The sequence below is a fragment of the Dipodomys merriami genome, unplaced genomic scaffold, assembly GCF_024711535.1.
Source record: "Dipodomys merriami isolate MVZ:Mamm:240054 unplaced genomic scaffold, mDipMer1.0.p SCAF_427, whole genome shotgun sequence".
NCBI lineage: Eukaryota > Metazoa > Chordata > Mammalia > Rodentia > Heteromyidae > Dipodomys > Dipodomys merriami.
Genome location: NW_027205904.1, coordinates 786,936 through 798,632, shown reverse-complemented (window position 1 = coordinate 798,632; position 11,697 = coordinate 786,936). Strand labels below are relative to the sequence as shown.

Sequence of the window (11,697 nt, the reverse complement as noted above, 5' to 3'; positions counted from 1 at the left end):
AGGAGCCTAAGGAGGGGAGACACCTGCAATTGGGGAGGGCTTCCCAGGGGTGGAACCCGATCAGAGGCCTCGGCACTCCGTCCCTGACCCCCTGTGGGTCACGGGCTGTCCCCTGAGCCTCTCTCGCGGAACGGACACACGGATTCCGGGAAGCGCCCGCTCACCCTGCAGGGCCGGGGCAGCAGTGGCTTTCCCAGAACCCAGGATGCACCGTGCTGGGCGGCCTGGGACAGGGAGGAGTGACCTCAGGAGGGGGCTCTGCAGGGAGGACCCCAGGGCCAGACACGGGCTCAGGCTGCCAGGTGATCACACAAAGCTAAGGGACAAGAGATGGGGAAGGGGAAGGTGGCAGAGTCCCGATCGGCCACAGGGAATGGCCACGTGTGGACAGAAAGGAAGTTTGCAGCCCCAGCCCCACATTTCTACCGGCTGACAGTTCACGCTGCACCTCCTCACCCCATCAGCCTGCTGTCCCCAGACCCAGCGGGGACAGGAATGTCTGTGAGACTCTTATCTCCAATAAACCACCACAAGACTGGAAGTGGTGCTGTGGCTCAAGCGGTAGAGCACTCGCCTTAAGCTGAAGAGCTTAGGGACAGTGCCAAGGCCCAGAGTTCAAGCCCCACGACCAACATCAAAGTTTTTTTAAATGTCACTTGCCTGTTTATAACTGAATAAATCCCTTTCTCTCACACACACATCCACCCTCACCTCCCAGCCTTTGGAACTGGGCTTAGTGGGGGGGATGGGGGGGGAGAGGACTCCCCTTCCCTCCCCCACAATCTTCTCAAGGTCATTGGGCTTCTCCCCGGGTGTGTCTCCCACCCCCACCGAGCCGGCCCCGCCCACTTGCCTGGACCTGCCAGGGCACCGGTTGAGCAACCGGTTCCCCAGAAGCGTGGAAAGCTGTTGGGTTTAAAATTAACTCCCCCCTCCCGCCGCCCTCCTCTGATTTCTTGGAAGAGAAGCTCAGCTCTTCCTGGGAAGAGGCTTTCGGCGGTGGCGGCAGCTGCTGTAATTCTGACAAACACACCTCACCCAGGGTGGGGGCGGGGATGGTCCTGTCAAGCCTTCTTGCCCTTGCAGGGCACCCCAGATCTACTAGCCGAGATCCAGACTGGGGATGATGATCGTTAGGTTGCCGATGAGGGGTGCTGTTGTGGACCCCTCCCCACCCCGCCCTGCTCTCCCTCCCCAAGTCCACAATTCCCAGCCAGACACTGGGGATCTGAGTAGAAAGGGACAGGGTGGCCGGTCACCCTAGCTGCTCGGGAGGCTGAGATCTGTATCTCCCTGAACTCTCTCACTTTCAAGTTAATTTTGGTCAGTCCCAGGGCTTGAACTCAGGGCCCTCTTTGTGCCCAAGGCTTGGGCCAGTCTTTCTGGTCATCTATTGGAAATGAGGGCCTCAGGGGGGCTTTTCTGGCCCGGGCTGGCTTCCAATGCCATCCTTGGATCTCGGCCTCGCGGGCAGCTAGGATGACAGGTGTGAGCCACCGGCGCCCCGTTTGGGAACATTTGTCTCCAGGATTTTTCTGTCTCTCTAACTCCTCCTTTCACGATCGCCCACTGGAAAGAATGGAGGAAAACAAAGGCTCGCCAGCCAAGTAGAAAGGTCATCACGCGCGCGTGCACACACACACAGGCTGGGGGGGGCGCGGGCTGGGGGTGAAGTTACTTCCTGGGAGGGGGGTCAGGGGCATTTTTGAAAACACAGCCTGGGCCCAACCCAGATGCGAGCGAAACCCACACCTGTGGACAGAGGGAGCCCGGCGCTGCACAGACCGGCTGGCCCAGTCTGGTCTGCGGGTGGGTGCCGGATGCCAGGAGAGTCCCTGGAGACAGCCTGCGGAGAGCCTTTCCAACCACGTGGTCCGGCATCTCTGGGGGCCAGTGACTCAGCAGGTGACCCCACCATCACCTCCAATCCCCTCAACCCTGGGAAAATTGCCTCTGCCTGCTGCCACCCAGCCTGGTCCTGGAGGATCCCTCCAGCCTTTCCTCTTCTTCTTTTGGCAGTCCTGGGCCTCAAACTCAGGGCCTAGGGACCACCCCCAAGCTTCTCTGTGCTCAAGGTGGGCGCTCAGCTGGCTTCCGTGGTACTTGGGAGTTGAACCCAGGGCTTGGTGCGTGCCAGGCAAGCGCTCTACCTCACAAGGACATTCTCAGCTGCTCCAGCATTTTCCACCCATCTGGCCAGAACCAAATCAGGACTCAGACATGGGGGATTCCCCCCCCCCCCCCCCGGCCTGACAATGCCCAGGGCGACATCCGCGTCACCCCATGGAGCCATGGGCAGTGGGGTAGAAGGCTCGCTCTAGATGAAAACTGGTCTAACGGGTTGGGGTGAGAGGGCCACGTGGAAAGCCTTGGCACCCTCTGCGAGCAACCGCCCTGTACTCCAACCCAAATCTTCGGCTTCCTTAGCTCCCCCTCGGTGCTCTGCAGGTGTGCGGGACTTCAGGGAGACTGCTCCCATCCCCAGCCTATCAGTGGATGAGCGGCTTCGTGGGAGGCACACGGAAGGAGGATCGGGGCCTGGGGTTGGTCCAAGGCAAACCAGAAAACCTGACCTGAGCAGTCAATGCCCGTACCCCCTCTGCCCTCTTCGTGGTTCTGGACTCCAGAGCTGTCTCTGCCCCTCTCAGCCATGGCATGGACAGTTCCCTCCGGCTCCCATTCCTCGCTCCAGTCTTTGGGTTCCCTGCCTGGCTATCTGGGGCTCCCCCCCACCGACCCTCTCAACTGCGGGAGTGTCTTCTCTGCCGTACAACCTTGCTTTTCCTCCTTTCCCTCCCTCCCTTCTCTGCTGGTACCAGGGCTCGAACTCACACCCTTCCCAGTCTCCCTGTCAGAGATCTGATCCGCAAAACCAGGCCCCTGCGGCTCACCCGGCTACTCAGGAGGCCGCGATCTGAGGATGGCCGTTTAAAGCCAGCCAGGGCATGAGAGTCCATGAGACTCTTGGTTCCAATTCAAGACTGAAAAGAGACAAGAAGGCAGAGGTGCAGCCGTGGCCCAAGCAGCAGAGCACCAGCCTCGAGGGAAAACGCTCAAGGACAGAGTCCAGGCAGGGGCTCCAGCCCCAGGACCCGCACACCAACACAAGGCCTTTCCCGTGTGCACGTGTCTGTGTCCCGGTCCCGTGCCCGGGACTCCCATTTCCCACACACAACTGGGGATCGCGTCTCCCTCTTTCAGGGGTCGCCCGGCCGGGGAGACCAGAAGAGCGGAGCGGGCCTGGCATCCTAATGAGGCCCCACCGGAGGCTCTGTCTTACTGTGGCGACAGCAAACACACTGGCGCAGGGTGCAAGGACAGACTGGCCAGCTGGTTTGGGGGTGTCACCGTGGTTTTATGAAGTCTCCTCAGATCTGCGCCTCTCCAGCTGGCCTGGTGCCAGACGAAGACACGGATCCAGCGGCCCCCTTCCCCAAGTTGTTGGTGGTGGGCAGCCGGGGTCCTCAGGAACAACCGAAGACCCCACCACGAGTGTCTGGAGGGCCTACCCGCGGGGTGGCAGTTTGGCAGCTGGACCCGAGGGCGACCCCCAAGGAGAATAAATAAATAAATACCAGGGGCCGTGCTGGCCTGCCCAGAGCCCCTGGCCTGGCCTGTCTCTTACCCCCTCTCCCCCATGGGGGGTCTATCAAGGTGAACCCCGATTTCACATCCCCCTAGGAGCGGAGGCCAGTGGGAGGTCAGGGGCCGCCCGCCCCTGCCTGCAGGTGCAGACATCAGGACCCAGAAAGTCTCCGTTGTTTCAGGATGGCCGGGAGAAGGGGGGGGGGGGTCAGAGCCCAGCCCGCGGGGGGGGGGGGGGACACCAGGTCCCACCTCCTCTCCCCCTCCGCTGACCCGAGGTTCCTTGCGAGGGAGCCCAACGGATCCCGGGGCACCCCATTCTCCTGCTCCGATCTGGCTAGCCACCTGCGCGGAGGACGAGAGCCCCGAGTCCGGCCCGGGGTGCCTGTCCGGCTGGCCGTCTGTCTGTCCAGCTGGTGGCGTGCGGCTCCTGCGAGGCCCCGCGCAGTCAGAGGCGGAAGGGGTAGCGGCGGAGGTACTCGGTCACACGGCGGGGCAGCGGCAGGCCGTCCACGTCGCTCACCAGGCGGTGGATGAGCAGGCGGCACAGGTGCTGCAGGCTGCGGGCGCCGGCCCCGCGCACGAAGGGCCGCGCCAGTCGGAGGTGCACCGCGCCACCAGGTGGGGCTGGCTCCCCGGGCGCCACCGCCGCCGCCTCTTGTTTGGGCGCTGGTGAGGCTGGGGCGGGTGCAGCGGGGGCCGGGGCGTCAGCCGCACAGGAGGCCACATAGTGCTGCACCAGGCTGACCACGTCCGGGAAGGCCAGCAGGCGGGGCCGGGATGGACAGCTGGAGTCCAGACGGAAGCTCGAGTCGGCGTACTCGATGCGCACGTTGGTGGGGCCGCGAGCGGTCTGGACGGACAGCGTCAACAGGTAGCCCGGGTGGGCGCTGTCGCGCACCAGGAACGTCCCTTCCGGCATCTGCTGCAGGTGCTGTCGGGCCTCGCCGGCGGTGATGGGACCCCAGTACCAGCCTGGAGGAGCGAAGAGCGGGGAGGGGAGTGGTCACCATGGATGCTGGTGGAGGGCACTGGCCCGGGGCCCTTGTCTGAACTTCCCGGGAGAGGACCCCCACCCTGCCTCTCCCATCAGACTTGGGGGTGGGGTCCCAGGTCGGGCACGGGTGGCTCAGGCCTGTCGTCTCAGCTCCTCAAGAGGCTGAGATCTGAGGGGTGCGGTCGGGAGCCAACCTGGCCAGGGAAGTCTGGAGATTAACTAGCAAAAAGCCAAAAGTGGACCTGTGCCCCAAGCTGTAGCCCTGAGGAAGAAATAAAACATCCTCCACCACAAAACCCAACAATCAGGGATAGTGCCTAGGTCCTGGGTTCAAGGATCAGTGTGCACGTGCATGTGTGCACGCACGCACACGCACACGCGTGCGCGCACACACACACACACACAAGCAATGAGCCAGGCGCCAATGGCTCAGGCCTATTATCCTAGCTATTCAGGAGGCTGAGAGTTGATGATCACAGTTCAAAGCCAGCCCGGGCAAGAAAGTCCGTGAAACTCTGATCTCCAATAAATTTGTGCTGTGGCTCAAACAGTAGAGCACTCTTCTTGAGCTGAAGAGCGCAGGGGCAGCGCCCAAGCCCAGAGTTCAAGCTCATAACCGACAAAGAAAAAAAAAAAAAAAAGAAGTAACGAAAGGATTAAGCTTCTGCCAGGCACCGGTGGCTCACGCCTGTCTCAGGAGGCTGAGCTCTGAGGAACCTGGTTCAAAGTCAGTCAGGACAGGTGTGAGACTCTGATCTCCAATGAACTACCAGAAAACTAAAAGTGGAGCTGAGGTTCGGAATAGCAGAGCGCCAGCCTTGAGCGAAAGAGCTCAGGGATGGTGCCCGGGCCCCGAGTTCAAGCCCTACCACCCACTCCCCAAAAAAACAATCACCAAGCTTCCCTCATCAGACTTTCTGGGACAGGGCACTCACCAGATTCCCGGAGGTAAGAGAAGGTTTTGGCTATGCACAGCAGATCCTCTTCGGGATCCAGCACCTTTGGCTCACTCTCCGGCCGTACGGGGGTCTCCTCTGCCATCTCCTCCGGGAGGGCCCCTGCCGGCAGGGGCTGCATGGCCGGATCGGGCAGTTCTAGGGACTGGGCCCAGGGGGGCCGCCGCCCAATCCGCTCCGCAGCCAGTAAAGGACAAGATCTAGAAGAGGGAAGGTGGGCAGTGAGCAGACATCTGCTTGCCTTGTTCCCAGAGCCGACCCCCTCGATCGCTTTTCCTGGTGTACTTTTTTCCCCCCTCAGAGCTGGGATTAGAGGTGGAAGCCAGAGTATCTACGACACCCCGCTCCACTCCACTCCCGTAGACTCTCCAGAAAGACGATTTTCCCACCAGGCTCAGCAGTCAAGCCCGCCTTCCCCACTGTTCAGGAGATGGCGGTAGGAAGATCAAAGATCCAGGTTTAGGCCAGGGCCGGGAATGTGGTTCAGTGCTAGAGCACTCATCCAGCATGCACGAAGCCCTGGGTTCGATCCCTCAGTACCACATAAACGGAAAAAGCTGGCAGTGGCGCTGTGGCACCAGAGGTACAGCGCCAGCCTCGAGCAAAAGCAGCTCAGGGTCAGCGCCCAGGCCCCGAGGTCAAGCCCCAAGCAAAACCTCAGTCCCTAGCTGAAAAATAACTGAAGGAAAAAAAAGTCTGGAGGCGTGGCTCACACGGTAGAGAGGTCACCCAGCAAGCTCAAGGCCTGGCGTCCAACTCCACAACCACCGAACTAATAAGTACACAAAAATAAATTTAAAGATCCTTTTCCACTCGGTTGCCTTCATTAAATACTAATTTGTCTACTTGGTAGACACCCCTAAACACAGGCCAATCCCTGCAAGCAATTGCGTCACGGCTACAAGGATCCCAGGCATCAGCGCCAAGCGGTCTGACGTCTGTGCCCTCTGGGCCGAGGCAGGCTGATTAAATGGTGCCCATCTTGCTCCATACCTACACCATATGCTCACACCCGTCATCCTAACTAGTATCAGGAGGCTGAGTTCTGAGGATCGCGGTTCAAGGCCTGGACAGGAACTTCCATGAGACTCATCTCCAATGAACCACCAGAAGACCAGAAATAGCACTGTGGCGCTTACCTTGAGCTGAAGAGCTGAGGGACATCGCTCCAGGCCCAGAGTTCAAGCCCCACGATCGTGTGTGTGTGTGTGTGTGTGTGTGTGTGTGTGTGTGTGTGTGTGTGTGTGTGTGTGTGTGTGTGTGTGTGTGTGTGTGTGTGTGTGTGTGTGTGTGTGTGTGTGTGTGTGTGTGTGTGTGTGTGTGTGCTATCAAAGGGCAAGGTAATCCACACCCAGTCCAGATTTCCCACCCCACATCAAGCCAACATGCCAGGCTGTATGATCTTGTTTACAACTTCCTCCTCTTGGGCCCCCATCCCCTACCCCCACCCTCACACACAGAGTGAGGGGCCCACAGAGGGTTTGGCTGGGATGAGGGGAACTAAGCTGGCCAAAATCTGAGCAGTTAACTTCCTCTTAGAGGAAGCCCAACTAGCTTGTGGATCCTCAAGCTTCTTGCCTGGGAGGAAGAGGGTACTGATCTCTCGTTCACAAAATACGTTCCAGGTTCGATTTGGGGGTCTAGTCCCCCGGTGGGGCCTCAGGATGCTAAGTTATTGAAACCTCGGGCCCTGCCCACGTCGGTGGGGAAAGGCAGTACTTGAGAGCCAATCCATTCATGAGGTCAAATAATTCACGGTCAGTCTGTTCTGGAGCAGTCTGCCAGGCCAGAGGAAGAAATGACAACTCTAACACAATGGCCAGGTATCACCGTGAGGTGATAAAAGGCGGGCAGAGAAGCCAGATTGGAGATATGGCTTATGTTCAGGTCCCCACCCATCACTACTCTGAGAGAGAGAAAAAAAGAGCCACAAAAAAAGACTCCTAGCTCGCCAAGTACTTTTCCACACCTACCCTGGCTGCCCCAGGGAGCTCTGGAATCTCACACGGAGCTCAAGAATCTCCAGATGATCGCTCTGCTAGGCCACACCAATTGATGCCAAACACCTTTAGGGAGTCACCCTCCCTCCCCCGACACCCTGGGGGTGGCCGTCACCACATACGACTTCTCTGCACTTCTCTGCACACTTCTCTGCACGTGTGGGCCGATGTGGGTGTGGGCTAGCTGGATTGATCTCCACGGGCTGAGCGACTGTGTATCCCAGCATGGCTTTGTCATCCCGTGGGGGCAGAGACTGGCATATTCTGGGTCCCCACGTGTGCCCGGCCACTGAGTCCCGCCCGGGACACATGCCATCAGAGTCCACGCAGCCTGAGAGCGAGGGTGTGGGACCTCTCCACGAAGCGATCATCAGGAATCACCAGCCTCTACTCTTGGAAAGCACTAACTATTCTGTGGCTATGTGTGGGGATGTGGAGACCTTGCTGGGGGGAGGAGGAGGGTACGGCTAGTCACAGGATGGACAGATTCCGTCATCCCAGGTTTGAAAAGACAACTAGGAGCCGGGCGCTGGTGGCTCACGCCTGTAATCCTAGCTACTCAGGAGGCTGAGATCTGAGGATCGCGGTTCAAAGCCAGCCCGGGCAGGAGAGACCGTGAGACTCCTATCTCCAATAAACCACCAGAAAACCGGAAGTGGCGCTATAGCTCAAGTGGTAGAGCGCTCGCCTTGAGCTGAAGAGCTGAGGGACAGCGCCCAAGCCCAGAGTTCAAGCCCCACGACCGACAAAAAAAAAAAAAAAAAAAAAAAAAAAAAAAGAAAAGACAACTAGGAAATCTGTTGTGATGGTTTGGGGAAAGGGGTAAGGAGGAAAGAAAGAGTGACAGAAGGGGTGAATTGGCTGGCATCCCTAATATACGTGTGTGGAGATTCATAGCGAGCCCCTTCCTGTAGAACTATGTATGCTGATTTAAAAAAACATCTTTAGCTGCACACCAGTGGCTCATACATTGAATCCGAGCTACTGGACTCGGCAGGCTGAGATCTGATGATCACGGTTCAAAGCCAGCCTGGGCAGGAGGACAGTTTGTGAGACTAATCTCCAATGAACTCCCCCAAAATCTGGAAGCAGACTGTTTGTTATCTCAGGTTTTAGAGCATCAGCCTCGAGCAGGGAAAACTAAGGGACGGGCACTGTATACACACAATCTTAGAGACAATCGGGGAGAACAGGTCTTCTGGGCAACTCCACATCCTTTTCCCCTGAGTAAGGACAGTTTGGGAATTAGCACAAGGAGCGCTTGGGTCTGGCCTTACCTTCCGCTCTCCCTCAGTTGGCCCCATGCCCCGGCCAGTTCTGATAACAGCTGCCATGGGGCCGCCTGGCTCTCCTTGGGCTTAGAATACCCATCTACACCCCTCTCCCCTCTCTTTATAGACTTTTCTGAGCTCCTAGCCCATGGGTGGAAAGCCTTGGTGTTTGAATGAAGGGAAAACCAAAGTGTGGGATAAGAAAGTGAGCTAGAATCTCAGCTGGGACCAAGACTTTGTCTGAACACCACCCCACTCCTACCATGGTCTCCCCCGCCACCCGCATTCCATACTTTTGGGAAACTTGGAGAAAGGAGGCGGGAGTCAAGGTCGTGAATCACACTGGGGACCTCAGCATCTGAGAGAATCTCACTGGGTTGAAGTGAGGGCAATGGTTAGGGGGTGCTGCTCCAAGAACTGTTGACTATTGGGTGCCAGCCAGCCTCGGGGAAAAAGTCAATGATTTCGAGCTGGCTTTCTGAAGGAGAGTCTGGAACAGAGGACTGGACTCCTGGAGGGGGGGGGAGGGGAGGGGACAAGGGGCTGTCCCAAGGTTACTTAGGCTAGAGTGTCCCCCCCCCAACTCTTGCTGGTGAACCCCAGCTCTGATCTGCTCTAGGAGTGGGAGGCCGGGTGGAGAGGGAGCCCACCTTGTGTTCCTGTTACCTGCCAGCCCTCAGTTTCCCTAGGCTGTGTGTGTGTGTGTGTGTGTGATCACAGCCCTCCCCCCCCCCAGAGCCCTAGGATCTTCAGCACTCGGTGAACTGCAGCTGATCTCCGAAACCTGGCAACTTCGCACGAGGCCTGTGTTGTTTTGGGTTTTGTCTGGGGAGGGGGAGGGGAAGGGGGAGGTTTTTACTCCCCAGATCGAAAGCCGAGATAAGGGGGGGACACTTACCCCTGGACGCAAAGGACCATGTCCCGACCAGCAGCAGCTCCGAAGTCTGGGCTGGGCTGAACTGGGGCCGAAAGGAGGCCAATGGGGCGCTCGGGGGCGCGAGCCGGTCGGGGTGGCGGGGCAGCCCGGGCAGGGAGAACCGGCCTGAGGCCCGGCGCGGTCTGAGGGGAGCCCGGGCGGGAGGGCGGCCCGAGGTGGCGGGGCGCTCGGGCGGCAAGATCGGGACTGAGGTGGGGCGCGGCGCGGCCGGAGAGGGCCCGGGGTGGCGGCGGGGCGGCCCGGGGCGGCGGGAGGGCGGGGCCGGCCGCCTCCTAATCTCTTCGTCCGCGGTGTCCCAGCCTTTCCCGGAAGCGGCTTCTTCCTGGAACCGAGCGAGGAGGGGAGGGTGGGGGTTTACGCACTCGGCCCAGAAAAGTGGGGAGGGGGGGGGGGAAGAGTGGGAGCAGGGGGTGGGGCGGACGTTGGACCCAAGCCGGGGACGCCGCTGAACGCGCGCCGGGAAAGGAAAACACCTTGGACGGAGTTCCAAGAACTTTCCAGGAAAAGTGGGCGGGGCTCCGCCGAGCGACCAATAGCGACGCCGGAGGGAGGTGGAGCCCACGAGGTCAAGCGAGCCAATGGCCGCGCGCGCGCGTGGACTGACGTACTTCGCCTCCCCCGCCAGCCCCGCCCACTCCCAGAGGGGCGGGTCCTAAAAAGGACCCAGGTGGGAAGAGCCAAGTTGGGGCAAGTCAGAGGCTGCCTGCCCGTCCCGGCTCTCCGGGCGGCCTGATCGCAGGCAGCTGCCCTTCCTGGGCATTCTGCTGGGTGAGAAGTAGGGGGTGGGGTGGGGGGGAAAGGGGGATGTGGCTGGGATTATCTCACTGCCCGACGAGTGTCAGCGCGGAGGCGGGCGGCGGGGCGGCTCCTCCAAGGCGGATCTGGCTTGGGTGCCGGCGGTCCCAGCCTTGGATCTGGGACTTCTGTGTGGATGGGGTTGGCGGGAGGTGGCGTTTGGTGGGGAGACCGAGAGGGGGGAGATGCTGAATGCAGAGGGAGGGCCCCCCCCGGAAATGAGCGAGTCTATAGAGCCAAAAGGATCCAAGCGAGAACCTCCTTCTTTCCCTCCTCCCCCTCCTCCTCCTTCTTTTGTAGGTCGTGGGACTTGAACTCTGGGCCTGGGCTCTGTCCCTCAGCTCTTCAGCTCAAGGCTACAGCGCCCCTTCTGTTTTTTTTTCTGAGTGGTTTATTGGAGATCAGAGAGTCTGTCACAGACTTTTCCTTGCTGGGGCTGGCTTTGACCCTACGATCCTCAGATCTCAGCCTTCTGACAGGCTTGAGCCACCGGCGCCAGGCTAAGAACATTATTCTTTGAGAAGAGGTGGGCGAGGAGACACACCAAGCCTTTACATTCGGTGTCTGCCCCCCTTCCACCAGTGATTTGACTTAGGCAGGGATAAGTCAGCCCCCCACCCCCCAGGTTGCCCGCACTTTGATTTCGTGACTCCCCCAAAATGATGGATCCCGAGTTCCAAACGATGGGAGAGACTTTTCAGGGGTGGGGTGATAAAAGTGTGTGTGTGTGTGTGTGTGTGTGTGTGTGTGTACAGTATTTGCTACGTGTGTGTTCCTTCCTTCCCTTTCTTCCCTCCTTCCTCCCTTCCTTCCTTCTCTCCCTCCCTCTTTCCTTCCCTCCCTCCTTCCCTCTTTTTCTCTCTTTCCTTCCTTCCTTCCTTTCTCTCTTTCATACTGGGAATTGAACCGAGGATGTTGCACTTGCTAGGCAAACACTTTGCCACTGAGCTACATCCCAGCCCAATATTTACTACATTCAATCCTCAACAACTTCAGCAGACAAGATGATAGATCTGCGAGGGCCCGCTGGCTCACACCTATAACCCTAGCTACTCAGGAGTCTGAGATATGAGCATCATCATGGTCCAAAGGTAGCTGGGACACACAAGTCCATGAGACTCTTTATCTCCAATGAACTAGCAAAAAGTCAGAAGTG

At 59.1% G+C, this 11,697-nt stretch overlaps 1 protein-coding gene across 1 annotated transcript; it reads right to left on the bottom strand.

Annotated features, from left to right (window-relative positions):
* Nucleotides 1–3,334: 3,334 nt before the first annotated feature.
* Nucleotides 3,335–10,171, bottom strand: LOC138807679 (cytokine-inducible SH2-containing protein-like). The gene is made up of 3 exons (XM_069993460.1): nucleotides 9,708–10,171; nucleotides 5,518–5,738; nucleotides 3,335–4,560 (listed from the first exon to the last, which is right to left on the bottom strand). The coding sequence occupies exons 1-3, from the start codon at nucleotides 9,725–9,727 to the stop codon at nucleotides 4,034–4,036; spliced, it is 768 nt and encodes a 255-aa protein (XP_069849561.1). The 5' UTR covers nucleotides 9,728–10,171; the 3' UTR covers nucleotides 3,335–4,033.
* Nucleotides 10,172–11,697: the final 1,526 nt, after the last annotated feature.